The sequence below is a fragment of the Rhipicephalus microplus genome, chromosome 8, assembly GCF_043290135.1.
Source record: "Rhipicephalus microplus isolate Deutch F79 chromosome 8, USDA_Rmic, whole genome shotgun sequence".
In the NCBI taxonomy this organism is placed as follows: Eukaryota; Metazoa; Arthropoda; class Arachnida; order Ixodida; family Ixodidae; genus Rhipicephalus; species Rhipicephalus microplus.
The window spans coordinates 9,821,268-9,834,966 of record NC_134707.1 but is presented as its reverse complement, the minus strand read 5'-3'; the positions used below and the strand labels follow the sequence as shown (position 1 = coordinate 9,834,966).

Sequence of the window (13,699 nt, the reverse complement as noted above, 5' to 3'; positions counted from 1 at the left end):
TGATTCTACATGATGCAAATCGATACTGTCATCGAAAATGATCGTTTGAAACTAGGGCTCCTGGGCTCATATTCTGAATTAATTGCCATAGGCAATATGGCCGCATTGTTGACATTGATGTCCACTGGTTTGCTAGTGAGCAAGGCCAGGAAGTTGATGATGCCATCTAGTATTTCCGCCAATGTACATTTTGCCCCGCCGCGGTGGTCTAGTGGCTAAGGTACTCGGCTGTTGACCCGCAGGTCGCGGGTTCGATTCCCGGCTGCGGCGGCTGCATTTCCGATGGAGGCGGAAATGTTGTAGGCCCGTGTACTCAGATTTGGGTGCACGTTAAAGAACCCCAGGTGGTCAAAATTTCCGGAGCCCTCCACTACGGCGTCTCTCACAATCATATGGTGGTTTTGGGACGTTAAACCCCACAAATCAATCAAATCAATGTACATTTTGTGTCACGGCACTCTACAGTGCCTTTGGCATGCCCAGAATAGATGGATGCACCTTTTTGCCAACGGGCAGTTGGCAAGAAGTGTAGCGTTTCACTTTCTTAGACGGTAGCTTCTAGTATCGTTGTTTGGGGGATGTGCAGCTTTTTTTACACTGAAGCTCTCGGCAAACGTTACCTTGTGTTTTGCAAGCAAGTTTTTTTCATGGTCTGAATGTCTCATCTGCTCGAACTTTGCATTGCTCATATGGTTAATCAAGCGCTCCGAACATGCTGAGACGTTGTGGCACATGTGAACATGCCGCTGTGGCAGGGATGACATTTGGGGTATGGGAGGGGGATGCTCGCCTGCCCCACCTTATGCCCCCCCCCCAAGAGCAAGCAGTCAAAAGAGAATGCATGAGTTATTCGCCTTGTTCCTGCCCCACACTTGTTTCTCGTTGGCGGCCCCCCACCCTTATTGAAAAAATTCTGGCACCGTCCCTGCACTGCGGCAGTACACTGCAGGTGAACTGTCAGACTACACTGTGTTAAACAAAAAAGAAAAATGCATGTCACTCATGCCTTCTTTAAAAATTATGCTGCTCTTGAAACACTCAGCCAAGAAATGTTGAAGCACTTCCAACACTTCTTATATTTCAAGTAGCGTAGCCTAGCCACTGCATAGAAGCTGGTACACCCAAAAACAGCACACTTGAGTTGCTCTGAGCTTGTACAGTGCACCCACTGTTGCATTGCAAGACGTTCGAAATCTCTAGCAACCGGTGAAATGGGGATGCCTCGTTCGTAAATAGTCTGTTCAGCTATTGACCTTGTCAGGCTATATTTCTTGCAAATGGACTCTCTCGCCTTATTCAGTCATTTCGGAATCAGGGCTCAGGAGGCAAGCATGTCACAGCTCAAGGGACAAATAATTGGCAACTCGAAGCAAAGGTAAAGTGGAGACCGTTAAGCAGAATTAAATGCTGCAACAATCTGTGTAGGTAATTACTGTATTTACTCAATTCCAGCACTCTATGTCTTTTTTTCTGGAATAATTTGCTAAAATATGACAAGCTGTTTGGAGTGCAGTCTGAAAAAGAGAACGGTAACATCTGTATCGGCAATCTGTGGTATCAGACATGTGGTCATGTTCGCCTTCGCCCTTTCTCCAAATCTTCGGCAAATTTTACGGTGGAACTTCACTGATTACAACAGTAATGAAAGTTGGCTAGTTCAGTTAAAATTATATGTGTGCACCGTGCAGAAAATATACACATGTATGTCGGGAACAATGACTTTCAACATAGGCGGGGTGCTGTGAGTAAAATCCATCCATCACTTTTTCATTTCTGATGATGTTCTAGGTGTCCCAACGGTCGCTCTGTATGTTGATTTGTTTTTCGTATAGAAACGCGCAGCGAATGATTTCGTTTAATGCCTGTGTCTCTTGCTATAAATAAAAACAGTGCTAAAGAGGAGGGACCAGTGTGAGAAAAACACAGACAACAGTAGTGTCTTTCTTTTACTGGTCCTCTGTGTTTGTGCTGTTTCGATTTCAAGTATATGTCATACCAAGTTACCCAATCGTCCACTTTAGCTGCGTCTTACGTTCGGCCATTGTTGCCTTTTACTTGCCTTTGAGCTCTTCTCCATCCTGCAGCTCAGCCTGCCGCACGGATTATCCTTCCGGACACAGAAGCATTCCCGCGAACCTTTCTTCCACCCGTTCGTCATCACGCGGGAGGACGGTTCACGGACTTACGGCCAGGCACTCACCTTCTACGAGGAGGTCACCGACCGGCAAATCTGCTCAGCCATGCAGACATTACAGGTGATGCTTCGCATCACTAATATTAAAATGAGACCTCTGAGCTGAGTGCCATCTCTGTCGCTTTGCGACTGAGTTCTTGCACTGTTTTAGATGTCATACTGTTTGTTGCATAATTGTATGCCTTACATCTCAGCCTCGTTAGGCATATCTGAGTGTAACCCCTTCAAGTTGCCCATTCACAAGGGTGTATAAAGTCATCTGCAGTATCATCTTTAGAGAGAGCCCAGTGAATAGAACAGCCTTTGTGAGAACATAGCTACAGTCAGTAGCTAACGATCATTTCTTGGTCTTCCTAAAACTGCACCTGCCATCAGGATTTTTCTAGGTGGAGGGTTTTGAAGATAGGGCTGGGGAAGAGGAGCTTTTTTATAAACTCTCTTTAGGGTAATCTCTTCTGCATGCTAGGGGCTTGGGCAACCACAATCTAGAGGCGGTTTAGTGCTAGGTTGAGGTCTCAAGGGTGCCCTCTTATCTGTCTAAAGTTGGTATAACTTGTGGGGTCTCCGCAAGGCGAACGCGCGCATCGCCCCGCCACGCTCTTGGAGTGAACGGACACAGTAGACGTGGTCGGTACAAAGCACACAACATACATACATTTATTAACTAATTTAGACGACGATATCGTCCGCCGAATGATACAACAATTTCAATTAACAGGCTACCATACAAACAACATAACGCAGGGACACACTAAACACACAATAACATGATAAACACACACTAACACACCCAACACACTAGCACATACCCAAGGCGGCGTCGCCAACGCCTGACCTTCCACGTGGGACCCCGGCACGAAGCCCGCGGTGCCGAGCACCGGGGGGCCCACGCGACAGACAACCGTTCGCGGCAGCCGCCACGCGCAGAAGAGACTCGCTCAACTCTCGCCTACCACCAAGGCCTGCCTTCCGCCAGGGGCCACCACCGGCGCTACTACTCTACCAACAATGGCACTCAAAGCGAACACAACGCTATCTATCGCCCGGCGGTGGTCACCACCGAAATGAAGCCTTGGGGCGAGACACGTGCGCCACGCGGCGCAGACAACTTTACAGGGGGGATGTCAGCATCCCCACATTCCCCCAACCTTAAATGAAACCATATCCCGAAATCAGAAATTAGCTACACAAGCTTTAACAAAAAAAATCATATCGCACGACCATAATGTCCTTGCACCACGACACCACCGCTGGTCGACACTGCTGCACTGTCCGGCTAGACTTCACCTCAGTACTGGCCCCGCAACAGCAACGTTGCCGTCGGCGCGACGATCCGTCGCTAGCGCCGACACGTCTTCCAGTTGCGACCAGCACTCGCGAGGGCGCCGGACTGCAGGCAGTTGCGCAGGTCCCAGGCATCTCCATCGCCCGACCTCACGACCGCATTCCTGGCCAGTGACGCTGACGATGTGCAGGACAGCCGGCCGTGGATGACATCCCTCCCGCTGAATACATCAACAAAAACAAAACTCGAAAGAAACAATGGAGCGCGGCCTAGGGAGGGAGCTTCAGGCTTTTCAGCCACGTAGTACGGTGGTCAGTACTGCTAGCTAATACATCGGTGGCGGCCGAGACGCCCATCAAAATAAAACAAAAATCACTTTTCCTAACCCTTGCATCGCAAGATAAAAAAAAGTGAGGGAAGCAGAGCGCAACACCTCAACGCCACGATCCACCTAGTTGTGCCACGTGCGACAGGCGGCTGCGCAGAGCCTTAGGCCTAATGAGTCGCTCGACAACAACCGGCATCCACCCAGCACCCAGCCTAGGCGCAGAAGAGGCAGCCGCGAGGAGACGTCTACTCTGTGAGGTGGCCCTATCGCTCGCCGCACACAGCAGCTTACCGAGCGACCGGCGTCCACCGCCCCGGGCGGTGTCACGACGCCTCGGCGTCGAGCCGCAATACAAGTCAGCAACGACGCCCGGCTCCCTGAGCCCAAAGAGATAGAAGAAGCTATTCACAGAAAATCGGACCACCCACGAGGCTTCCATACTCACTCGCTTCGGGCCTGGCCTACAAACCACGTGCTCTAGGCCTTGCTCACCCCAGGATGCGGACCGCATGGCTCTCGTCCTAATTCAACAACGTTTTTGAAAACTAACAACAACAAAAATAACACTTGCGAGCAAAAAAAAATGAATAGAAAGTCAACCTGCCGACAAATTGAAACGCGTTACAAGACCAATCTCCTCGCTTCTCAACAAAGCACACCACCGACGCTAGCAAAGAAGTCCCCCCTAGGCCTACTCTACTCCGGCTCTTAACAAAATCTCTGTACCGAACCGCAAAAACTGTCGTCCGATACTCCAAGAGCCCCACGTTGGGCGCCAGTGTGGGGTCTCCGCAAGGCGAACGTGCGCATCGCCACGCCACGCTCTTGGAGTGAACGGACACAGTAGACGTGGTCGGTACAAAGCACACAACATACATACATTTATTAACTAATTTAGACGACGATATCGTCCGCCGAATGATACAACAATTTCAAATAACAGGCTACCATACAAACAACATAACGCAGGGACACACTAAACACACAATAACATGATAAACACACACTAACACACCCAACACACTAGCACATACTCAAGGCGGCGTCGCCAACGCCTGACTTTCCACGTGGGACCCCGGCGCGAAGCCCGCGGTGCCGAGCATCGGGGGGGCCCACGCGACAGACAACCGTTCGCGGCAGCCGCCACGCGCAGAAGAGACTCGCTCAACTCTCGCCTACCACCAAGGCCTGCGTTCCGCCAGGGGCCACCACCGGCGCTACCACTCTACCAACATGGCACTCAAAGCGAACACAACGCCATCTATCGCCCGGCGGTGGTCACCACCGAAATGAAGCCTTGGGGCAAGACACATGCGCCACGCGGCGCAGACAACTTTACAGGAGGGATGTCAGCATCCCCACAAACTACATGTACATTGTCACTGGGTCAAGTTGGTGACGTAAGTAAATCCTTAAGTCGGTGATGATGAACCTCTTCATAGGGCAAACTTGTGTCCAGAAAAAAGACGCTCAGATTTCAATGATATTGATGCACGCAATTTCTAAGTCATCGATGAACTGGTTAGTGGGTAAGGTGTGTCGGCATTTATACATGTGGCACCGAAGATTCCGAAGTTAACGTTGGGGGCCACGTTATTTCCGAAATAAACTTAACGGTTCGCATTGCACACGCAATGTTATCTTAAGTGTTTCAAATAATCTGAAAGTTTCCCAGACATCTGCATGACCTGCGCAGAGCAGCGCGTGTGCGTACAAGAGGCTGCTTACGTAAGAATGGAAAACTATGCATGAGTGACACCTTTTATGAAATAAATGATTTGGCACTCGTTCGTTGGTCTCTATACATGAATACATATTGTTCCTACGACAGGCAATGCACCTGACAGAACTGAGCTCAAACGGGAACAAGGCACCACTGCCACGTACAGCAGCGATCAAGACGGAGGCCCCTGTGTCAAGGTCACTCCCAAGGTCTTTTCGGCTCATGACAACGTCGAGGTCGACAGACTCGAGCGGGGGAGCCCTGTACGACATAACCAAGGTGATAATGCTTCTCATTATCGTCAGCCTGATTGTGCCCATTGCAGGACAAAGGCCTTTCCCGTGCTTCACCAGTCAACTTAATCCCGTGCTTCCCGCGGCCATGTTATTCCTGCAAACTTTTTAATCTCATCTACCCACCCAACTTTCTGGCTCCTTTTCAAACGCTTGCATTCTCTCGAAATCCAGTCTGCTGCTCCTAATTAATGACCAGTGGTCATCATGCCTTTGCTCTACAGGCCCGGCCCATGCTTCTCATAAGCCCCTTCAAACACTGCGTACGCTGCTGGTGTGTACTGTACTCCGGCATCGACTCACTTTTGATTAAAGGCGCCCTGTAACACCTTTTCAAGTTATCTTTGAAAGGCTGTGTTATTCAAATTAGTTTATTGCCTCATGTGTTCGCCGCTATAAAATTTTTAGAATCCATCAAGTACGGACGGAGTCACGGGGATTTGTCGCGTGCATCAAATTCTTTCTCTCTCCTTTCTTACTAGCGGACACACTGAAAGCTACGCAGGGAAGGGCGGGGATTAAGAAAATGCATTCGTTAGCGCTCGTCATGATCATGAGCACTTTTTTTTTTTTTTCCAAATGCACACCTTACCTTTAGTGTGACTTTGATAAGCATGCCAGCACATGGTGGCATCCTGCGGCTGCCATAGTAACTATACAGCTCACAATGCTCAAATCAGCCAATTGATTTATTGATTAGATTAAATAACTTTGGTGATTGGAAAAACTAGTAGTTAAGATAACTTTAATGGTTAATGGCCAGAGACTTTTGTTTTATGGCACGATCATTTGGATCTGTGGCATCATTTGTCGAGAGAAAGGGAACGATTTCTAGCTGACTTTAGGAAATAAATGCAAATTCCAGACCGCGTGCTGTGCTATAATGTTTGGCCTGCGTGTTCTTAGAAGCCTCGAGTACCGATCGGCAGCGTTTTTGGACCATACTCATGATGTGTTGCAGGACTCCTTCATGTGATGGTGTCACGTGATGATCTCATCATCTGACATCACATTACGTGCTGTCATAGCGACTTCATGATGACATCAAAAATATTTTTGCAATCTGTAGTGTCATGATGATGTTTTCACATAACTCTCGTTGACACGGCTGCCCAACACTGATGGTCACGTGTTCCCATTTAATAAGGCGTCTAAGGCTTTCGTTACATCGATAAAAAATGCAGGACACACTGTACGTGAGCAAGGTGATCTGCCTGGTGACCCCACTGCCGTTGGTCAGCGCATGCCGGACGATACTGCAGAAGCTGCTGTCGCTGGTACAGGGGCGCGATTCCCCACCGCTGCCCCTTGAGAGCTATGTGTACAACCTGTTGTACGAGCTGCCCTTGCCTCCGCCAGGGCGTTCACTGCGCCTCAGCTACCTCTACCAGGACTACGTTTGCCAGAGGCCAGGTCTGTCTGGTTTCTGAAGCATGACATCACGTTGTGTCCGTGTCGTGCGTACTATTACCAAAATAGGCTCATAGAACAAGTATTGCAGAAAGTTCTGTAGAACTTGCTTACTTGCAAGGAAAAAATGGTTGGTCATGAACTGGACGAGGACACTGAAGACGCGGACATGCGCGAAATTGCCTTTATCCGTGCCTCTTGCCTCTTTGTAACCATTTTTTTCTTGCTCACAATAAGTTGTCAAGACTATTTTGATGCTTAAGGCCTTCTTTAGGTGCGAGGGCTCTGGCTATCTTTAACGTGTATAAATAAAAAGAAATGACAACTTATAAAATGTTCTGTGAGTATTTTTTAAGCTTTAAGGGCGGAAACTCCTTTCGTGGACCAAAATTCGCCAAAAGGATAGATTTATTAAAGGTGTTATTTTTGGATTCTGTCATTGCTGATGCATAACCTCGCTAGTTTTCAGGGATCCTAGACTAATGTTCTAGCCGTAATACTGTTTTATATCGTGTCAGGAGGCAATGGTATGTTGTTCTTTGCTATTTTACCTTGTTTCATTTTTTCATGAACTTCCTTTCTTCTGAAAAACTCTTCTCAGCTTTACACACGCTATTTTATCATTTCATTTTGCTAAAAAGCTGAATATTTTGTGTGTGCAACATAGTGGCAAATCTTGCTTTATTGAGTTACAAATATTCAGAAAGGCTGAAATAAAAAATTGCATTTTTCAGTCCTTGAAAAGAGAACTTAGTAGCTTCATAACTTTATCTTAGAAGGCTAGGACGACAAAATTATGTTTTTTGTGCTATTGATAACTACTGAATGCAATGGCATTTCTTTCAGAGGAATATAATAGCCAACTCATTGAAAACATGATCAAGTGAAGTTCTCACGAATAAATAATTTAAAAATTAGTGGCGTAATCTTCCTAAAAGGAGAGCTTCTGTTTGATATGATCCCAAGGAAATGCATAACACTAAAGTTTCCATCCACGCACCTTATGTGATAACCCTCTTTGTTCCTAATGGCATGTCATGATGCAGGAACGGGGGAGCTACCTTTCTTTGACTACTCGTTCCGGGAGCTCTTTGCAATACTAGGCCTGGAGAACTGTGTCCTGCTCTTCACCAGCGTGTGCTTTGAGAACCAGATCCTCCTCTGCTCCGAAGGTATCCTTTGTCTGTTCATTGTTTCGTATAGTATGTTGTGTTTGTCTGTCCCAAATAATAGGAGATGAATGCGTTGAGGCACCCATTCCAGGTTAGACTCCTTCGTATCAGGTGAGCAAGTAATGATATCATGGAAAGAATTGAAGGCATTACTTGTGGTGCATAGTTAAGGCATAGGAATTATGAAATAACGGTAAAGGGAATAGCCTTTCTTGATAGTGAGCCATGAGTCGTGTCACGTTGTGCAGTGATCGCTGTCTTTGATAACGAGCTACAAGTAGGACCAAGTCTCACTGCTACAGTCATTCGGTGCTCTGCCAGGATTCAAATCGGGGCAGTACGTATTTAAAGCAAACCAAATCGGCTACTCACAGGAGCCGATTCGCTGCTGCGATTGTTCTTGTCGTTGTGGATGTTGCCCTTGTCAAATCAGACTCCCCGAGTTAGTTGTAACTGCTATTGCTGCTGGACACGGTGGGATTCGTAGTTCATTTATAAGGTGCTGTAATGATGATGGGTGTCGCACTGATTTATCATTGGCTAAGTCGTAGCATCCGATTGACATCTGAGGATTACGGTTCCCCGCTGTGGTCAACCGCCTGTGCACTGGTCACTTTTCGGTGCCATTCATACCTGGTTCTTCTCATTGTTGATGGTTTCAACTCATTCTGCAGACTATTATCGGCTGATGCTCGTGGCGGAGTGCGTGACGAGCCTGCTGTTGCCGTTCCAGTGGCAGCACGTGTATGTGCCCATCCTGCCCCACTCGCTACACCACTTCCTAGATGCACCGGTGCCTTTTCTCATGGGGCTGAAGCATGTCTGCGGCGGTGAGGAGGGCGATGCCATCTGTCCGGGCGAGGTGAGGTTTGCTAAGCATGGCAGTCGTTAATATGTTGTGAAGTCGTTGAACACCATGGTGGTTCCCTGTGGGTGCAGTCGGGACAGGTTCTATCAGTGCATTCGTGTCATGTGTGTGGTTTGTTGAAGTGTTAGGCGTAATTAAACTTCATTGTTTTTACTACAGTGTAGAGGTGTTTTCTTGCTCTATGTTGCACACAGCCTGTTTAGAACAAACTAGCGTGTGTCATAGCATTGCATTCTTCATATCCCACATTTCTTTTAACGGCACTGGGACCAAAATAATTTTCGCAGTTGGATTTATGCAATCAAACACTAATCTGACGCCTCTGAATATCAAAGGGGTTGTTCATATTGATGGTCTGGTCGAAAGCTTGCCATGTGGATCACAACATGTGAACAGCTGTCAAGTTAGAAACTTGCTTTTTGAATGCAGAATTTCAATGTGATTGTCATGTGGCTTGGGGTCTGCAGGCCCATGAGGTGACTGGTTGGAATGCATGGCATCCAGTTGCCCTTGCTGAGCATTTGTTGTCCTTTATGTAAACCACATATTTTGTTCTGCTTGCAAACTATAGCTTCAGTGTAACTGATTTGACTTGGCATTCATTTTAGGTTACATTATAGGAGTACAGCACTCATTAAAATTTGCTATGATCAGCCAGATTTCACAGTTTTTTTTTGCTTGTATTAAGGTGCTTGTGCGCGTCTGCACTTTCTATTCTAACCTGCCTCTCTCATAGCTAAATATTGTGCCTACCTTCTCTTGTCACATTATTGCCGCCACTCGGTGACACTTTCAGGCCAACCTGTGCCTAGTGGACATCGATGGCTGTAGTGTACAAGTGCCCGAAGACCTGCCCAGCTTTCCCAACAAGCAGGAGCTGGTTGCCGAACTGCAGGAGCTGCTCACGCAGTTTGGTGTTAGGACACCGGGCGGCTCGTCGTCCCTCATCACATCCTCGGTGCCAAACGTGGCGGCATCTGCAACGCTAGGTCGCAGCCTCAATGACCGGTGAGCGATTTAGGCATCCCAGGTCTCAGTTTTGTAGCGACATTCAGAAACGTTGCTTTGGCATCTGTTGATCCAGTCGATTCGTTGGCAATACCTGGACCAGAAAAACTATTCTGGAACCGTCCATCTAATGAACATGTTCATTTCGGGCCGACTTCATCTGAGCGCATTCTGTTGCTGCAAAAATTGGCAAGCCATGATGCAACTGCGCATATTCGAGAACTAATGCGATCACGTAATCAGAGTTCGTGCGCAGTCTTTGAAATATATGTGGCCAAGCGCTGATTTCTGGAGGCTATGTTCACACCACTGGAGCACATTCGGTTCCCATCAGTCGTGTAGCGAGTTGTCGCTTCGTCACTCCAATATGACGTTTTGAAAGAATAGTTGGAAACAGAATGTGCTGCTCGAGCTCTGGCCAGACAGTGGCCAACATGAACAGTCCACTAAATGGACAGTTTGAGGATGGCTCCCCAGTTCGCGTACTCCTGAACCCTGCCCGTTTGCTTTATCAGTGTATTATTTGGACCACACCTCTTATTTCAGAGGGTACAGGAAAAGTGCAGGGTTTATGGTTTTTATGCACCATTTGTGCCGACTTGGTGCATACGGGCATGCATGAAGCAGCTGCATGCCATCGACTCTGCACACAAACTTGTGCGGGGTCTGAATGTCACTTAGGCAGGCTGTGTGTGTTCGTGCTGCATGAAATGTATTTTGAGGATGTAGATGCGGTGCGGTTCCTGACCAAGTCAAGGGGGAAAGACACAGATGTTTCAGGACCCATATGGGTCCCTTGTTCACACAGTGTGAACAAGGAACCCGTATATGTGTATTGTGGACCAAGTCAAGATGAAAAAACAGACATTTCAAGACCGTGAACAAGGAACATGTATATGTTTATTGTGGACCAAGTCAAGGTGAAAAAACAGACATTTCGAGACCTATATTGGTCCCTTGTTCACACAGTGTGAACAAGGAACCTGTATATGTGTATTGTGGGCCAAGTCAAGGTGAAAAAACAGACATTTCAAGACCGTGAACAAGGAACATGTATATGTTTATTGTGTACCAAGTCAAGGTGAAAAAACAGACATTTCGAGATTCATATTGGTCCCTTGTTCACACAGTGTGAACAAGGAAACCATATAGGTGTATTGTGGACCAAGTCAAGGTGAAGAAACAGACATTTCAAGACTGTGAACAAGGAAGATGTATATGTCTATTGTGTACCAAGTCAAGGTGAAAAAAACAGACATTTCGAGACCCATATTGGTCCCTTGTTCACACAGTGTGAACAAGGAACCCGTATATGTGTATTGTGGACCAAGTCAAGGTGAAGAAACAGACATTTCAAGACTGTGAACAAGGAACATGTATATGTTTATTGTGTACCAAGTCAAGGGGAAAAAACAGACATTTCGAGACCCATATTGGTTCCTTGTTCACACAGTGTGAACAAGGAACCCGTATATGTGTATTGTGGACCAAGTCAAGGTGAAGAAACAGACATTTCGAGACCCATATTGGTCCGTTGTTCACACACTGTGAACAAGGAACCCGTATATGTGTATTGTGGACCAAGTCAAGGTGAAAAAGCAGACATTTCAAGACCGTGAACAAGGAACATGTATATGTCTATTGTGGACCAAGTCAAGGTGAAAAAACAGACATTTCGAGACCCATATTGGTCCCTTGTTCACACAGTGTGAACAAAGAACATGTATGTGTTTTTGTGGACCAAGTCAAGGCGGAAAATAGACATTTGTTTCTCTTTAGTGCCCCCCCCTAAAAGAAACAACTCATTGTTTCTCTTTAGTGTTCCTTTCATATCTTGTAACCATACAGAAAGTTACAAGAACTTGAAAGCTACAACAAGAGATTTAATAGAGTCTAGGTCGCAGAAAAAAAAAAAAACGGCGCTGTATGCTTCAGTTTCACTGGTAAAAGTATCTGTGCGATTAGCAAAATTTTGGGTGAGAAGTCAATTCGGATATTGAAGTGCGAACGGAGTAGAATATTTCTCAAATGTTTCTTGAATATTTTTTTACTACTTTGAAGTAAAATCACAGGAATATTGGTGTGAGAGGATTCTTAAGTATATTCTTATGACATAGCAACGTGAAAGTGTTTCTTTAGGCTATGTTGGCGAAAATTCTGCAGGCCCGTGTGCTCAGATTTGGGTGCACGTTAAAGATTCCCAGGTGGTCGAAATTTCCAGAGCCCTCCACTATGGCATTTCTCAAAATCAAATGGTGGTTTTGAGAGGTTAAACCGCATCTATCTATCTATCTATCTATCTATCTATCTATCTATCTATCTATCTATCTATCTATCTATCTATCTATCTATCTATCTCTATCTATCTATCTATCTATCTATCTATCTATCTATCTATCTATCTATCTATCTATCTATCTATCTATCTATATCTATCTATCTATCTATCTATCTATCTATCTATCTATCTATCTATCTATCTATCTATCTATCTATCTATCTATCTATCTATCTATCTATCTATCTATCTATCTATCTATCTATCTATCTATCTATCTATCTATCTATCTATCTATCTATCTATCTATCTATCTATCTATCTATCTATCTATCTATCTATCTATCTATCTATCTATCTATCTATCTATCTATCTATCTATCTATCTATCTATCTATCTATCTATCTATCTATCTATCTATCTATCTATCTATCTATCTATCTATCTATCTATCTATCTATCTATCTATCTATCTATCTATCTATCTATCTATCTATCTATCTATCTATCTATCTATCTATCTATCTATCTATCTATCTATCTATCTATCTATCTATCTATCTATCTATCTATCTATCTATCTATCTATCTATCTATCTATCTATCTATCTATCTATCTATCTATCTATCTATCTATCTATCTATCTATCTATCTATCTATCTATCTATCTATCTATCTATCTATCTATCTATCTATCTATCTATCTATCTATCTATCTATCTATCTATCTATCTATCTATCTATCTATCTATCTATCTATCTATCTATCTATCTATCTATCTATCTATCTATCTATCTATCTATATCTGGCTATATCTATATATCTATATCTATCTTTCTTTCTTTCTTTCTTTAGGCTATGTTGTTGAAGCACTGGCAAGATGGTGTATCATAGTTGTCCTATCAAGAACGAAGCAATGCGGAGGCCAAATTGTATTCACATACATTATTTGGGGCAATCGCAGTGTTGCCGACTACACTTAACATGTGAAAGTAAAGTTGCTATTTCCTCAGCCTTTCCTCCTCTTTCAACTTCTGTGGAAGCTCAACTGATGTGGCGGACAAGGGTGTGTGTTCTCTTTGAGTACGGAGTTTTAAATCTGTCTCGTATATGTTAGTATATTAGAAAACCTGATTT

The 13,699-nt window shown here is 45.2% G+C and overlaps 1 protein-coding gene across 6 annotated transcripts in view; it reads left to right on the top strand.

The window, feature by feature from the left end:
* pns (DENN domain containing pinstripe) overlaps nucleotides 1-13,699 on the top strand; it is a 78,096-nt gene that overhangs the window by 4,862 nt on the left and 59,535 nt on the right. For all 6 annotated transcript variants that reach the window (XM_075871001.1, XM_075870996.1, XM_075871000.1 and 3 more), the window contains exons 3-8: nucleotides 2,085-2,255; nucleotides 5,639-5,809; nucleotides 7,008-7,236; nucleotides 8,280-8,405; nucleotides 9,080-9,267; nucleotides 10,070-10,281. In XM_075871001.1, coding sequence (XP_075727116.1) covers nucleotides 2,085-2,255; nucleotides 5,639-5,809; nucleotides 7,008-7,236; nucleotides 8,280-8,405; nucleotides 9,080-9,267; nucleotides 10,070-10,281 — 1,097 coding nt within the window. The remainder of the gene's footprint in view (nucleotides 1-2,084; nucleotides 2,256-5,638; nucleotides 5,810-7,007; nucleotides 7,237-8,279; nucleotides 8,406-9,079; nucleotides 9,268-10,069; nucleotides 10,282-13,699) is intronic.